This window comes from Otolemur garnettii, unplaced genomic scaffold (assembly GCF_000181295.1).
Source record: "Otolemur garnettii isolate 467f Iridium unplaced genomic scaffold, OtoGar3 scaffold00210, whole genome shotgun sequence".
NCBI classification, from domain to species: Eukaryota; Metazoa; Chordata; class Mammalia; order Primates; family Galagidae; genus Otolemur; species Otolemur garnettii.
Genome location: NW_003852605.1, coordinates 1250871 through 1267493, shown reverse-complemented (window position 1 = coordinate 1267493; position 16623 = coordinate 1250871). Strand labels below are relative to the sequence as shown.

Genomic DNA, 16623 nt, shown 5'->3' with positions numbered 1-16623 from the left:
CTATCATGTAGTACCATGTCATAACCATGTAACCCAGTGCAAAGCTTCCATTCCATTCACTATGAGTCACTGAGGCTAGAATCTAAGTTTCTACTACATTTTACAGAGCCTGCCAATTACAAAAGTTAAATGAAGTTTCTTGAAGCAGGTAGGTGGTCATCCAGTGTTTTTTGAGTGAATGAACGAGCTCTGGAATACACAAATAATAAACATTTACAGACCCATATGTTTACATGGCATCATCCTGCAGGTGATTGCCATGGCAGTACCTACTCCTCTTCTTAACTACAAGTGTCTCATAGGCAGGATGCCACAACTCCTCCAGGTCTGGCCCAGGGAAGGTGGTGCCCAGGGAGAAGCCACAGGTTGGACCATCTGTGGCCTGACTCTTGCCAGAGCTACTTAGAGCCAGTGCCCAGTGACTTCAGGTGGAGGTGGATACCATTCTTGGAGCGCAGGATCAGCTGGGGTATCTTGATGGGCAGCCGTGAGGGGTCCAGAGAGTACTCAAAGCGGAGCAAGCAGAGGGCCGTGACCACCTTCATCTCATTCATGGCAAACTGCTGGCCAATGCAGTTCCTGTGATGATCAGCACAAAGAGGCATCAGACATGGGGTACCCGGAGTGATAAAACCCAGGCTGTCATCGACCAGCAAAAATCAGTTACTGATGTTGGATGAATAACTGGCTGATAAATTGATTGGCCCAAGCTTAAGAAACAGGCTTTGGGAGCATGGTGAGGTCCAGAACAAGTAGATTCACACTGGAGGTGTGAAAGAGGTTTACCTACTTTCAAGGGACAGGAATCTGATGAGGGCAAGAAGGTCCCTGGAGCCTACCCTGCGTTAGGACCACCACAAGTCCAGCATGGGTCCCACTTACACACATTAGCCCACAATCCTGCCTCCCATGATGCCCTCCACCCTCTGCTCCCCAGTCCTGTGGATGTTGGGCCTCTCCCTACCTGGGCCCAGCAGAGAAGGGCATGAAGGCATAAGGGTGGCGTCCAGATGCATTCTCAGGAGAAAAGCGCAGGGGGTCAAAGACCTAAGGGGACAGCCTTTTCTTAAATACCCACCAGGTTCCACGGAGGGTGACCCTCATGGCCTCCTACCCTGTCTGAGCTCTGGACCCAGGGAAGGGGTACCTCAGGGTCGGGCCACACTGCGCTGTTCCTATGGAGAGCATAGATGTGCAGAGAGATCAGGCTGCCTGTGGGCAAAGCAGAGGCCTGTGACTAGGTGGTCCTGGCAGCCAGACCCACCACCACCACATGAGGCCAGAATCCCACTGGGTCCCTATAACTGGAGCATTAGCCCCTGCCTGACCACCTCCAGTGATGGAGAGTTACTCAACTCATCAAAAGTATTTTTGATCATCATCATGTCAGTTCCTATAATCCCAGCACTGGGCCCAGCACCTGACACAGATATTTGTGGAAAAGGGAGGAATGAACGCAGTCCCCCGTGAGATAGAATAGGAAAGGAGTATTCTGCCTGCAGTCAACTGACTCTCAGGAGATTATTCATAACATGCTGTTGTCAAATGTAATAGCTATCATTCATCAGGTGCTTACTATACACCAGGTATAGGATTAATGCACTTTTGGAAGCTGTCACATACAGTTGTGCAGGTTGCACACTGCACAAAATCATGATGTTCTCTGATGTTCAGGGCACAACCTGCCTGGTGGTACATGACAGCCATGACAAAACATTGTCTTTTGTCTTTTTAATCTTGATGACAACCTTCTCACCACCATTTTACAAAGGAGGAAATGGAGACTTAGAGGCAGAAGAACTTATCAATACCTTGTGCAGCCAGGATTTGGACCCTGTACAGTCTGAACACAAGCCTGAGCTCTTCCTCAACAGGGCAAAGATTGGGCTAAAGGCAGAGAGGGCATCAGAGGAGCATCCAGAGGACTCCAGTTCCACCCCCAAATCTATCCCATCCCACCTGCAGGTAGAGATCGGCCATCTACAAAGGCGACAGGCTTGCTGAGCTGGCGGTAGACCTGGGGCACTGGTGGGTAGAGGCGGAAGCTCTCCTTGATGCACATAGTCAGGTAAGTCATCTTGCTCAGATCATCCCTGCCAGCCACACAACCAGAACATTCTTGGAAATGGGAGCAACAGGATCCTGGGAGAAGGCAGCTCCAGCTCCAACTTCCCCCTCTCACCACCGTACACTCAGGAATCAGAGGGCACAAGGTCCAAGTGTCCAGAGATCTGGTTCTACTTCCCTCTGTCCCCTTCTCATATTTACTGATAGGAGGGAAGGCACAGGACCCTAGGTATGTATGTGACAAGATAAGGTCACGCCTGTGTCTCCCAGGGCTTCATGGAAGCCGAGAAGGGATGGTGTTTTAGGCTTTACTTGGTGTCCGCCAGGGAACTGGATGAAAGAGGACAGGAGCTGATACACGTTGGTTGAATGGACCAACCAATGTCCATGCATTGTTTAATGTACGAACAATGACAAGCTCAGGTAAAATGTGTGCACAGGGGCATCTTTTCCTCTTGGCCACCAAGTAGCTCAGACCCAAATGTGAGGTCTGACTATCACTGCTATGTAATATTTTATTGCAGAGCCCCAAGCTGCAGCTCCTTTTACCCCTTGGTCCTGATTTTTCATTTGTGTTTTACTGTTTGATTAAATAAGTATCCTCTAGGTTGATTCATGTTCTAGATGGAATGAAGTAAAGATAAAAATAAAAATTTATTTTTTGTATTTTTTTTTTTTGAGACAGAGTTTCACTTTGTCACCCTCGATAGAGTGCTATGGTATGATAGCTCACAGCAGCCTCAAACTCTCCGGCTCAAGCGATTCTCTTGCCTCAGCCTCCCAAGTAGCTGGGACTGTAGCCTGCCACAATGCCTGGCTATTTTTAGAAAAGGGGTCTCCCTGTTGCTCAGGCTGGTCTTGAACCTGTGAGCTCAGGCAATTCACCCGCCTCGGCCTTCCAGAGTGCTACGATTACAGGCATGAGCCACTGTGCCTGGTGCTAAAATAAAAATTTTAACTCCTTGCCTCACACTGTGTTCACACTATTACCCAGCCTAGAAGGCCCAGCCCTCCCTTTCTCTCTTTGCCTGAATTTTAATCTTCCTTACAAAGTCAATTCAAGCCCCATTCTTCCCGCTGCCCTATTTTCTCTGGCTTTTTGGGCATGTGAGTTTGTCTCTCTAAAAACTCCCCATTGGCAGCACCTGTGTTCCTCTTCCTCTTCACACCTGCACTCCTGATAGCATCTGGCATGTGGCTGGACACCTGGGGCAGGGGGCGTTGCAGAGAAGGTTCCAACTAAAAATGGCTAATGAGGATTTTGCCCTCCATGTCTCAGCCCTGGAATTATAGGTAGTCTCCCCCAACTGACTCTAATGTTCCTCCACCAACTGAACATTTTCTGCACCATACTGTGCACTTAGCCTTGTGCAGGAGTTGCTCAGGAGTCAAAGAGAAAGACTAAGTGTCTGACCCAGCAAAGCCCTGAGCAGGCAGGAGGCATCAGGGAGAGGGGTGTTCAGGCAGAGGTAGAGAGGAGCCTCAGAGAGATTCCCAGAGACCGTGCTCAAACAGATAGCAGAGGCAATGGTTTTGTGTTCAGGAGTCCAGTCTTGAGCCAAGAAATAGGGAAGAACAATTACAAGTGTTTAAGTGATAGGAGTGTGGGAATAGTCTCTTCTCCTTTACCAGCGGGAGGAGTCTGGAAGCTGAGTACTGCCATCCAAAGACAGGTGGCAAGGGACCGGCTCTTCTGACTGTCCCAGCTCTGTTCATGCCCCACATCTACCTCTTTCTCTCCCAGCCTTCCCTGCTCTAGGCAGAAACCCGGAAAAGTAGTCAGGTTCTGCCATCGGAGAAAATCAACACATTGAAAATCAGCCTTGTGTCGACAACTTTTTCTATGGGACTCATCTGAACAGGTTCCACTGTGAAATGGGCTCAGGGATATGTCTATGCTCAACCACCCGCTTCAAAAAGAAGCAACAGCAGGGGAAGGAGCAAGACAGCTGCTGCCACTCTCACCTGGTTTCCAGGATGGCCCAGGAAAAGATAGGCACAGCCTTCAGAGCGCTGAGCAGTACGGACTGGACTCACGCTGAGCCTCACTCACCACTGGATGGAGTTCTGGTCTCCTAGGATCTCACGGATCTCCTCCCGGCAAAGACGCTGGTGCTCTGGATATTTGGCCATGCAGTAGAGAAACCAGGAGATGCCACTGGTGGTGGTGTCATGGCCTTCAAACATGAATGTGTCCACTTCAGCCCGGAGGTCTGTATCTGACAGCTTGATCCCATCTCCATCCTGGGTTAGGGAAGGCATAATAGGAGAGCTCAAGGTATTTGGGGTACCAAGAAAAACTGCAATAATAGTTCAGTGAAGTTTACTCAAATGAAGCTCTGAGGGAGGGAGTGAGCACTCTTTTTCAGACTGGGGGTTAGAACTTTCCCCCAGATTCCAGTGGTTTTCCCAAGCTTGGTCTGGATGCCTCCTACTCCAAGTGACTTGTAACTTTATCAAGCCCCAACGGTTAGCTGTGCTCACTTGCACACAGAATGCCACCTGGCAGAGGAAGACATCTTTGTCCACATCCACTCCCTGTCTCCTTAGCTAAACTGTAAGCTCTTGGAGGCCAGACCTCTCCCACCTCTGCTGCCTAGCACAGGAAGTGATCCAGTGTAGGAGTTCAGTGGGTTTCTGGGGTGAATGAGTAAAGGACCAAATGAGTGAATGAATGAATGAATGAAGTCTAAGATTCCAAGATTCTGTGGTGCCAAGAACCTCTTAGAAGTCTAGAAATATCTTCAGGCTACTACCATGTGGCCCAGGCTCCTGACCACACTTCTTCCAATGCCACAGCCCAGCCACATACACCCATCACCTGCCTGCCTGGACTTTGGCGGATATGAGACAGGGAACAGGTTGGATTTTCTGGGGAAAGGGGGAAATGCTTAACAAACCCTTCTGCTGTCCAGTGAGCCCTGTCCTTGGGTGTGGGGCGGGCAGCGGTGACTCACCTGAGCACCCAGGAGGATGTCCAGGAAGTCCAGGTGCCTCCGGTTCTGGATCTTCTTCTGCTCCTTCTCATCCTGCAGGGCTGCCTTCCGCTCCCTGATAACCTGGTCTGGGCCAGGAGCATAAGGTGGCACCGTGTGGGAACCCATCCTCTGCCCAAAGGGCAACTAAGGTCCCACAATGGGAGGGAGCATGGGGGGCAGGAGGAGGAACCCAGGCTTCCTTGGGGGGGCCCTGTGGGGAAGGCGTACCTGTGTGCTCATGGGCCACCTGGCAGGCCCGCAGGAAGCGGCGGCCGTGCGGGGTGAGCCAGTAGATGAAGTCATTATGGTACTGGAAGGATTCAAGGCGCTGCTGCATCAGCAGAGTGAGGTCACTGACTGCCAGGTAGTAGTTGCTGTCCCTGTACAGCAGAGGGTCAGAGGGAGGGACAGCTCAGACGCTGGCCCAGGAGCAGAGTCTAGGTAAACTCCATTCCAGGAATCCAGTGCCAACCACAGAGCTTCTGCCCTTCCTCTCCTTACTCAGAAGTCTCCTCACTAAAGCCCAGTGAGTGTCCCCGCCACAGGCAAAACCTGCCTCCCCAGAGCTGGGGTACCCTAGGGCAGGATCCTATCTCCTCTCAGACTGGGGCCCAGGACCCCTGATCACTCTCCCCTCTAAGCTGAAGCTGGCTTTGGGGGAAGAGTGCACAAAGCCCCGAGGTGCCCCCTGACCTTTGGCCCAGTCCTTTGTCCCCTTTGCCAAAGGTGCACTTCATGAGCGTGTCCAGCGCCATGTGGCCCACATCGCAGAAGATGTCAAAGCTCTTCTCCTTACGAGCCTTTTCTTCCCACTTGTCCTGGGGCCCAGAGATAGGAGACAATGTGGGGGCAGCTGAGCTGGATGCTTCACCTGTCCTTCATGACCAATTCCACCTCTGCACACTTCCATCCCCATTCCTCCCTGCCCTCCATCCTGCTAGAATGTGCAGATCGGGTGAGTAGGAGCTTGGCAGCCTCTGAGCTTTGGGCTCAGAGGGCAGAGGCAGGAAGCAGATCTTCCACAGCACATAGATGCTTCCTCCCAGCCAGGGCAGCCGATGGAGGACAGGAGAGCCAAGAGGAGGGTTGCTCCCCAGCACAGCTTTTGTGTGAGTCAGGGTAGTTCGGAGGAAGAGTTTGCTGTAAGGGGAAAGACCAGCCCCGAGAATCTAGGCCTGACCTCTGCCTTGTCTCTTACAGATGGGCTGTAATGACATTGTTTTAGGCAGTGGTAGAAGGAAGAGAATCAGCCAGAGACACTTTTGAGATGGGAAAGGGGCTTTTGTGATACTTTCAGATATAGGCAGTCTTAAAAGGTGCCTCAGTAGGAGCCTTTTTAAGGCCTCACAGGGCTGTTTGGTCTACTAAGACAGAGAGCTGGGTGTCCTGGTGGAGAAAATAGCTTTGGGCTGTTATGGCAGGCAGAACAGGGCCTCAGGGCCTCAGCGATTCTCTCTGCTGGGAATATCACCTGCCTCCCTGCAGGGCAAAATCCGGGTGGAAAGGGGCTGGCCCGGCAGCTCACAGCCTCCAGGAACCTGGCAGAGGGGGCTCACCAGCATGGCGTTGGCAGACTCAGCAAACACAGCCACATAGGGCTTCAGCACATCATAGTGGAAGCCAGGTGTGAGTAGCTTGCGGTGCTGGAACCACTTGGGTCCCTCAAGAACCAGCAGGCCTTTCCCTGGGGAAGGGACAGAGAGGGAGAGGGCTGACCAATCCAGGAAATACTTCCCTGGCAGCCTGGAACCCTCTGTGGTGAGCTGCTAATAGACACAGTATTGCCCCCACCCCTAGGTTGCCAGGACCTCAGGGCACAGAGGTGACAGTGGCTCTTGGCTGAATGAGCTCCTTCCTTAGGACAGGATGACTCAGTTTCTGCCTCTCAGCCACACCCACAAAGTCTGGACTCCAGGAGTTCATGTCAGATGACACTGAGTCAAATATCAGACAAAGGCGATACACCTCTCTGGGGACAGCTATACAGGAGAGAAGGCTGCTAAGCCTCCACTCTCAGCTGCTGAGACGGTGGCCCACAGCTTCAGGGCCCGGGAAACAATCTGCCTAGTTTTCACTTCGTGGCCTCTAGGGGGACCCTATCTTCCTGCTCCGCAACACATACCCAGCGATGGGAAAGCCTTTCTGTCTTCAAAACTGCTCTTGTTTCCTATGCCTTTTCCATCTGTCTTTTCATTGTACTCTCCTTGTGATACCTGAAGAGAGAGTTAGAATCATAGGAGGACTTCCCTATGGTACTGGGTGGTTAAATAGGCTTGGGAATGTTTGCTTCCTCTTAGCTCTGCCCCTTCTCAGATCCCAGGAGAATGCTGAGGATACCATGGGATCATAAGTAAAGGAAGGCTATGGAGATACATAGGGCCTTGGCTCCCACCTAGCTTCATCATCAAACTGTCTCCTCATCCTGGCAGCCAAGGCTGGCTGGTCCTTTCTATCTGGCTTCATCTCCCAGTCACCCAGACAGCCTCATGGTTACTAGTGACCAGCTGTGGTTCTATCACACACCTTTCCTCTGGCCCTTTCCCTGGACAGCACCCCTATAAAAATCTCTCGTAGGAGACTCTAGTGCCATCTCCTCTAGGACATCATTCTTACACTCACACATCCCCCAGAGCCCTTGCCCTGCCTGCCTAGGGAAGAAGACAGGCCCCCATCCTGACCAGCCGTGGGGGAGCCTGCTCCTCTTCTGTCTGCCTACTGAGCAGCCAGGTTTAAGATGAGCACCTGGGGGCCAGGAGCCTGGGATTACTGGCTGAGTGGGGCAGGGCAGGACCCTGATCACCCAGCACCCAGGTCTACAGACAGGTGCTCACTCACCAATCCACTGAAGGAAGAAGTCATACACATCCGAGGCCTTTGGGTCTGCAGGAGAAGGAGGTGGGTCAGGTCAAGCAGAGACAGGGGGTTCCCAGAGGAGACTTAGAGAAGATTGCAGCTGCAAAGACTTAGGACTCCGACCCAGGCCTCCTCCCCATATCACACCCTGAACCCTCTGCTTCCCTAAGAGCACCTCACCTCCACGGCTGTACACAGCTTTGGCATATTCTGGCTCATAGATGTTCAGAAAGCCAACGAACTGTCCTAACCAGAGTTGGTGGGCATAGGGGAACTGGTGGGCCCAGGACACCACTTTGTCCAGGCTCCCCGTCTGCTGGATCTGAAATGATGAGAGAAGGCCAGGGACACTCAGGAACTCAGGGCACCCGCCAGGCCCCAGGTACCTTGGAAGTAAAGGGAGAAGGCCGCCCAGGCAGGTCTTGGGAGCATCCCTCTCCCCTCTGTACCCCTCTCCTAAGCTCCTCTGGGCTCAGAGCCCACTCTAGCCCCACAGCCATGTCACAGCTGCTCTAAGTCCCAGACGTGCTCTTCTCACACCTAGGTTAGCTCAGCAATCCCAAACTCTCCAACCTCCTTCCGCCTGGCACCTGCCACCCACTCTCTGTCTTCACCGCAAGCAGAAAGCACTTTCCTCCCAACATTAAAACATTGTCATTATAAAGATAATACTTGCTTGTTGTACAATAGAGAAATCACCTCAATTCCACCCTGGCCGTGTCATTCCACACATTTTTATTAAGGACTTACATGTGTAGGGCTCTGTTCTAGACATTTCAGAGGAATGAGACATACATGTCCTGCCCTTTCATTCTATGGGGAGGATGGATACTAGTAAGAGTTGAGAGGGAAATAAAGACAGTGCTACGAGAGACACTGACAGGGACGCCAGCTTAGATAGGGTGATCTGGGAAGGCTTCCTGTTGGAGATGACATTTAAGATCTGGCCACATGAAGCAGTAAGGAGGAGCATTCTGGGGGGAGGGAACAGTAAGCGCAAAGGCTCTGGAATGGGAGAAATCATGGTGTCTCCCAGGAGCCGGCTGCCCCATGGTGGGACAGTCCCCTGAGATGAGGTTGGAGGGATTATAGGAGAGTTTATCTAGCCACATCTAGTTACCCAGAGGTGTTTTACATAAGTGAAGTTATGCTTACTATAAATACTTTTGCAAAATCAGCCTTTCTTCGTTTATCGTATCTGGTCCTCCTTTCCAAGCTAGTGCATTTAGCTGTCATTCATTGTTTTTAACTGCTGTGTAGTATTTATCCATTTCTCCCCACTTGGAGGGAGCGTCTCAAAAATACACTCAACATCTGTTAGAGGCCTGCCATAGGCCTCAGAATAGTGTCTGAGCTCTGGAGTTTGTGAGGAAATCTCGCTGTGTGCCAGCCTTGTTCTAAGCGCCTTACATCTGGACCCGACAGAATCCTCACGACAGTTCTGTGAAATCCCACTTTAGGGAACAGCTGCCTAAGGCATAGAGAGACTGGGCTGCTTGCCAGGGACCATGTAGCTTGGAAATGGAGCTGAGATGTGAACCAAGGAAAGCTGACCATATGGCCCACAACTCTGAAGCCTAACAGACCTGGGTTTGAATCTTGATCACCCCTTCCCCTATTTTCCAGTTGTGTGAACTTGGGCACTTAAATTCTTTAACTTTGAATCTTATTCTTCTCATCTGTAAAGTGGGCATAATAATGCCTATCTTTTAGGGTTGCTTTGACATTAATGAAATCATTCAGGTCATGTGTGTACGTGGGGGGGGGGTGTGCACATGCATTAGCTGTGCCCGCTGTATCCTGCCCAAGGTAAGCTTGCAGGCAAGCAGTTCCCTCCCCTTCAAGCCCACCTTTGCCTAATTCACCTTATTCCATGTCTCCTCACTGCACTCCCTGCTACCTCCCACTCCCAAATGTCTCCCAGTGTCACTAAAGAACATACTCTGATCATACCCTGGGATACTCCCACCCCTGAGTAAGGAGTGGCCAAACATTTCCCCCATCACATGGGAACCTGATCTTGGGTTATACTCTCCAACCCTGTTCGCCTGAAAACCTGATAACTATAGGGTGTCAACTGTGTTGCTAGGCAACATGGCTAACACAAACAAGACCCCTGGCTAGTAACTGACAAATGGACTGGGAACAGCTACAAATGAACAATAAACACCTGCTGGGAACACTATGCTTTGCATTTCTTGAGTGTGGTTACTCTGTAATGTGCATGGCCCTTTAGGAGTCCTGGGACCATTAGCGGATGCAGAGATTCTGTGGGCCCTGAAGATTCCAAGATGGGGTAGAGTCACACCCTCCCATGTGGATTTCATCTTCCTGCCCCCGCCCTCCACTGAGGAGAAGACAGATCACTGATGCTGTGTGGATGTCACAGGGAATGCCTGGCACTGCCTAGCTGACAAGCTGTGGTTCCTGCCCACATCCTCTGAGCAGATGGACGCTCACTGTGCCTGTGCTGTCTCGTGAGTCCAAATGTTTAGAACTAAGACAGCCCCCTGGGGTCTGCATCATCTCCGTGCCTTTGCTTACACCATCCCTTCCTCCTCACACATATTCTGCCCAAGAACACCTGTTAGGATCCTGTCTGCTCCTCCACATCTAATTTGAAATGCCCTTCTCCAGAAACATCTCTAATCCCTCAATGATTGAAATTTTTGCCTCCGCAGGGCTTCTCTAGCACTGTTAGTGCCTTCTCCACATCTCGCTTTGTATTAGAACATACCTGGGATTTCTTAAAATTAATTATATTAATATTGACATTCATTGAGCATTTCACATGTATCAGACACTGAGATAAACATGCTATCCCCACACTTGGCATTTAACCCTCCAAAAATTCTATAAAATAAGCACTGTCATCATTCTCACTTCACAGATGAAGACATTGAAGACCACAGCACTAGTCAGCAATGGGATTGGATTCACAACCAGGACCCTGACCCCACCTCTAGGCTGCAAGTTTCCTGAGAGCCCAGACCACATCCTACAGAGCTCAGACAGGGCCTTGGGAACACACTGCATATTTGATGAAGTGTGTATTGGATGAATGAAATTTAAAAATGAGCTGAAGGGCTCATGCCTATAATCCTAATACTCTGGGAGGCCAATGCAGGTGGATTGCCCTGAGCTCACAGGTTCAAGACCAGCAAGAGCAAGACCCCATCTCTAAAAATAGCCAGGCGTTGTGGTGGGTACCTATAGTCCCAGCTACTTGGGAGGCTGAGGCAAGAGAATCGCTTGTGCCTAAGAGTTTGAGATTGCTCTGAGCTATGACATCACAACACTCTACCGAGGGCAACAAAGTAAAACTCTGTCTCAATATAAACAAATAAATAAAATAAAAAATAAAAATGAGCTGAAGAAAGGAAGACCAGAAAGGAGGAGAGAAAACATATAAAGCATCTGACTAATCTAAAAACTGGCCACAGATGGTCAGTCGTGAGAAACCAGCTAAAGGTTTTACTCAATTTTGGGAAGACATAGAAGAGCCACTGGCAGCACTTTCTGCCTGACAAATAGCATTGCAGATTTCTATTTGTTCTTCCCAGCTGGCCGAGGCTAATATCCAAATTCACCACTCAGTTCTACATTCTACTTTTCAACATAGAAAACAGAAGGGAACAGGTTTGTAATGAGGATCTACCACGTGCCAGGTAGAATTCACCTGAGTGAATTCAGAGGCTGTTCCATATTCCTAGGGTAGAACAAATCATGACTCCTATTCTACAGATGAGAAAACTGAGGTTAGTTTATGTGACCCAATGTGCACAGTGCTTGTAGTCCTCTAACTCACACTCTCTTCTGCACATTGAACTGTCAGGCCTGCTGTGTTCAGTTGCATAAATTGTGCACTGCAGCCTAGAGACCATTCGTGTTGAGGTCTGCGCATATGCTGGCCCTGCTTACCCCCTCTATAAAGTTCCCTCTCATATTCCCTACCTATTCAAGTAACCCATGTTGTACTGTCCAGGGAGCAGCCCTAAAGAAGGGCACAAACATCCCCCTGATTTATCCCCCAGGGAGCTGGGCCTGATCGAAGCCACTATTCCTAAGGACCCATGGGATCAGGCCTACTTTGGTTTCCAGTGACCTATCTCAGTGACCCATCTGTGCCTACTCTGGGGTTCCTTCCTCCAAGGCCTTCTGTAGAGTCAGGTGTAATCCTCTCATAGATCCCTTCCTTCCCCGCCTCTGAGCTTAGAATCCTGAGTTCAACCCAAGGCAGTTGTACAGTTTTCACAACCCTAAAGCACACAATGTCAAAAAAAGCACAAAATTATAAAAATTACCTCTACCCACTCCAGGTTAGAGGGAATCTTCTGGTGTCCCTGCTTCCTTCCTGGGTGATATGCTGGTAGTGTTCCTTTCTCCCTCTGTCTCTCTTATTTTCCCATCTGCCCTCCTGGGTTTTCCTTGCTGGTTTTCTGATTACCAGGCCATTCCTCTTTTCTCCATCACTCCCAGGTCAGGAGGGAGGACAGGTGGACAGGGCATGGAAAGGCTTAAGCTACCAGAAATTCAGACTCAACAGGATCTCAGGATTGGAAGGAGCCCTTGGCTAATATGGTTCATCTGAGCCCCACTCCTGCTTTTATTAGCCTCTCCTTATTACTCCTCTGAAATATCCCCACAAGGGACAGGGAACCCTGACTTCATGCCAACCTAGGTCCAGCCGGCATGCCACTGCCTCCCTGTACCCAGCTTGATTGTCCCAGGAACCTGGTGAGCTCTAGGATGGCTCCTGGCCCCACCACTGCAGCTGCAGTTCCTCAAGAAGGCTGGGGCATCCCCCCTTTGAGTTGTGTAACTTCGCCAGCTCCTCTGGGTTACATAACTGGATGCCTCAGACTCATCCTCAGATGCCCCGAGTTGGGACATCTACAGGGCTGGGAGGTCTGGGCTAGCTTGTTTTTATCAAGAAGAAAGAAGGAAACAGAAAAAGATCAGGCATGGAGATAATTCGATAATTCACTGGCTCCAGGTCCCCAGCTCTACCCCCCTCTCCTCACATTCTCACTCCTTATTGACCTCACCGGAAATAAACCTTTGGAGGAAATGGGGAGAGCAGGCCCAAGTCACTATTCTCTTCTCTGTTCCCCAAGAGTCTAAGTAAGTTTTGCTCCAAAGAGCAGATGAGAAAGGGACGTCAATGTTAAATAGTTGCACCATGACCTCTCTTTATAGGTGGGAACAGTGTATCCCAAAGACCAAAGGGAAGGGTCTCACATAAGTTAGGGCAGGCTGGGGATCCTGGCAGCTGCTCTGTCTGATGTCCTTCCTGTTACTCAGCCTGCTCAAGCCACTAGCTGGTTGAACTGAAGCTCAGCTGACCAGCGACCAGGAAACAAGCTACCCACTTGGCCAGTTTGCAGTAGCTGCAGCTCCCAGGGGCTATTTGAGAACAAAACATCGGCTCACAAAATGGGGATGGGAGTTTAGAAAAACAAATATTTAGAGAGGGAAAGGACAGGATTTCCTCTTCTCTGGCATGCTGGTGTTCCTTTGATGCAGGTCCTGTCAATCTCAGAATCCCAGGACCCAGGCTGCCTGGCCCAGTGCTTCACTTTGTGACAATCCCTGCCCCAGAACTCAGATGACTCTAGTGACAGGAGACTTAATGTTTTTTGAAAGACTTCTTAGTCACCAAACTGAAAGCCACTGCCTGTAGCCCTCCCCATGGCTCCCCATTCTGCTCTTTGGGGCCACATAGGCTCCCACTGCCCAGGGAAGTCCTCAGGGATTGGGAGTTGGGGGCCAGAGCCTCCTTCAGGACGCAACCCTTGGGTGCCCTTGTCTCAATCATCTCCCCATGTGGGCACCCCCCTACACACACAGACAAGATTGTCAGGGCTCTGTGTGTGCATGACTTAAGCCACAAGTTTTTAAATAAAGCTCAAGAGTCAGGAGCACTTGCTAATGAGAACCAACCAAAAGTGAGAAAGGCAGCTCTCCAAAACAACCATAAAAATCAGCGGGAAAAGTGGGCTCAATTTACATAAACTCCTTGGGGATTCAACTGCAGGGTTGAGCAGAGAGACATGGTGAGCATGGACAGAGGGGTCTGGTGTGCCAAGGAGCAGAGAAGTGACTTCCCCCCATGCTCCATCCTCTGTCCCTCCTTTCAGAGATAAATGTATGATTACACATGTGCGTGTGAACATGTGTGAACACATCAGATACACAAAGAGCCTCTGGCTTACCAGAAGGAGCCAAGAGACTTTGTGTGAAATCAGGATGGCCACTGTGTATTGGGTAGTAAGTTATGATGGGTCTGACCCAAAGTCATTTAACTAGCATCATGTCCCCGTCTTCAGATTCCAACACCTGTGCTCTGCCCCCAACACCTCTCCCATCTTCAGCATCAAAAGATGAACCCCATCCCCAAAATTACAAATGGGAGGCAGAATGCAGGAAAACATCCAAATCCCTAAGAAGATAGGAAGGGCAGGGGCCGAAGAGATATCTAAGAGCGCAGGGGATGCAGTTATTGGTCCTCAGCCTGTTTTGGTGGTTTCTTGCCCAGAAGTGGGTCCCCTAGTGATTCATTCACTCATTCAACACATGGGCATTGAGTGCCCAATGTATGCCAGGCTCTCAGTGGTAAGCAAGACAAAGCAGACCCTTCAGATAGTTGTTTAAAAGCAAAGAAGCCAGAGCACAGATGTGTTCTAGGCCCTTTGCACACTGTCAAAGTGGGAATGGAGGCAGCCGGGGGGAAATGCAGCCACCTGTGACATGGAGGTGAAGGCACAAGCTTCCCATCCTAAGAAAGTCCATGGCCCAGGGCAAACCCAACTTTTACTAGGCAGATAGAAGTGGAGAGGGCATGAGAGGAATGGGGTGAAGTTCTCCCTAAATCTCTCTTCTACCCTACTAGACCTCAACCTTCCCATGACCCTCATTCTGTACTTAGCAAAGCCCCTTCCAGACCCTCTTGGTCCCTGCCACCCTTCTCCATCACTCTCTCTCCTCTGTGGATACCCCTCTGTACTCTCCAACTTTCAGTGTTAGTTTATTTGGTGATGCCTACTCTGTGCCAGGCTTTGTGGTAGACTCTGAAGATACAAGGATGAAGTAGACCAGATCTCCAGAGGCCACAAGAAAGATGAGCAAGTAGACAGACGGTGAAAACCCAATGGGACTCAAGTGCTGAGATTAAAAGGATGGCGCTGAGGCAGATCCTGATTAGAGTAGTGTCTGTGGTGTCTCTTCCCCCCCCCCCCGCAGATAGTAAGTTTCTTGAGATCCTGGGCCTGGGTCAGATTCATCTCCCTAACCCACCCTTTCTTTTCTGGATATATTCAGGATATATGAGAGTTACCCAGCAGTTCATTTGTAGGGACAAGAATAAACCTAGTGGTCAAGCTCATTTCTAGTGTCAATCAAGGAAGAGAGGCAACATCTCAAACTGAGAACCAGGAAGGCGGATTCTGCAGGTAGGAGAAGGAACTAAGCTTCTGTTTGAGCCTTAATCTCTGGCACTCCAAACCTGGGATACCCAACCTGACTGCAGATCAAAACACTTGGAAAGGTTTTTAAAGTTAGACTCCTAGTTCCAATCCAACAAATTAGAATCTCCAGGGATCTGCTTTTCCCAGTTGATTACAATTCCCTGCCCAGGGAAACAAGAGATGCTCCTGACAGTGGATGTCGAGGTGGTCCCCACCACCTTGAGTTAACAGGAAGGTGAGCCAAGATCTGGACCTGAGCAGGTGTTGTGGCTCCAGAGCCACCCATAGGTATGTCAGGCCCCACAACTTGGAGTCTGCAAGGCCTCCCATGAAACATAACTCCTCTCCATCCTTAGAAATGAAAATCTTTACACTGCACAAAGAGGACCCTGATTAAGCTGTAAACATGATTTCCTCATTCTACTGGAATATCCAGAGGCTTTAATTTTTCCCCTATGCTGTTGCTGAGTCTTTAGCAGAGCCTCATCTGAACTTTGGGCCTCAGAATAATGACATGGAGTCTGTGGCCTTCTTGGGCCCCAACTTTAAATTGTCCCCCACCTTCTGAAGCCAGCTTGAAAGACAGGACTGAAGGAGAATCCCGGGGACAGAATTGAGTGGGAACCATCGTTTCCAGCATGTTATCCCCCTGCCCAAGTTTAGGTGTCCTCCCACAGACCCTCCCCATGGTCCCTGGGGGACTAGGCCTAATTCTCTCAAGAAAGGGAGGCTATTTCTTTCTTTTCCCCCCACATACCTCGAGGGCATGCCCAAACAGCCAGTGGGTGGGGGGGCCTGGGAAGTTGTCCATAGCCCTGGCCAACCTCTGCCTCCGCAGCAGCAGGCTAATGAGCTTGAGGAAGCTTAAGATCAAGATCAATCCAGAAGCCCACAGACCCAGGCGGGTGACGAAGCTAGACACCATGGCTAGAGCTGCGATCACCCAGGCTCTGACCTGCCTCCGGCTGCTCCTGGGTGCCTTTAAACTATGGATCCAGGCACCCTGCCAGCTCCGTCCCAAGCCACACCCCACAGCCAGGAACAGCCTAGGCTGGGCTGAGTGCCATGAGGCAGAGACAGCAATTCCCAAAGTCACAGATAGAAGAAAAGAGAGACCACCTGTCTTCTCCCAAAACTCAGCTGAAAAAAAACCTAGTGGGAGGCTTCAAAGAAATCAGACAATGGGCATCCTGCCTTGGTTCCTCTGAGGAGCAAACAGATGGCAATTCTTGGTGTAATCAGTGTGGTGACAGCTATTT

At 50.3% G+C, this 16623-nt stretch overlaps 1 protein-coding gene across 2 annotated transcripts; it reads right to left on the bottom strand.

Moving 5' to 3' along the window:
- Nucleotides 1-6: 6 nt before the first annotated feature.
- On the bottom strand, nucleotides 7-16364 carry LOC100957807 (cytochrome P450 4B1). Of its 2 annotated transcripts, XM_012812487.1 has the most exons (13): nucleotides 16122-16364; nucleotides 8079-8220; nucleotides 7881-7925; nucleotides 6602-6729; nucleotides 5739-5863; nucleotides 5274-5425; nucleotides 5025-5131; nucleotides 4121-4311; nucleotides 1960-2093; nucleotides 1148-1212; nucleotides 965-1047; nucleotides 443-579; nucleotides 7-189 (listed from the first exon to the last, which is right to left on the bottom strand). In XM_012812487.1, exons 1-13 carry the CDS (start codon nucleotides 16287-16289, stop codon nucleotides 101-103), a joined length of 1566 nt encoding a protein of 521 aa, XP_012667941.1. In that variant the 5' UTR covers nucleotides 16290-16364; the 3' UTR covers nucleotides 7-100. The 2 variants fall into 2 exon arrangements, with proteins under 2 accessions (XP_012667941.1, XP_003801474.1); XM_003801426.3 differs by having other exon boundaries at nucleotides 152-579.
- Nucleotides 16365-16623: the final 259 nt, after the last annotated feature.

What these genes read in the sequence shown, in the direction of transcription:
- LOC100957807 (XM_012812487.1), bottom strand. Translation starts at nt 16,289, where the DNA reads ATGGTGTCTAGCTTCGTCACCCGCCTGGGTCTGTGGGCTTCTGGATTG. An exon ending in GGTGGCCCATGAGCACACAG is followed by an intron (nt 5,132 to 5,273) that starts GTACGCCTTCCC and finishes CTCCTGGCCCAG; the next exon opens with ACCAGGTTATCAGGGAGCGG. An exon ending in CCCTTCTCTGCTGGGCCCAG is followed by an intron (nt 580 to 964) that starts GTAGGGAGAGGC and finishes TGATCATCACAG; the next exon opens with GAACTGCATTGGCCAGCAGT.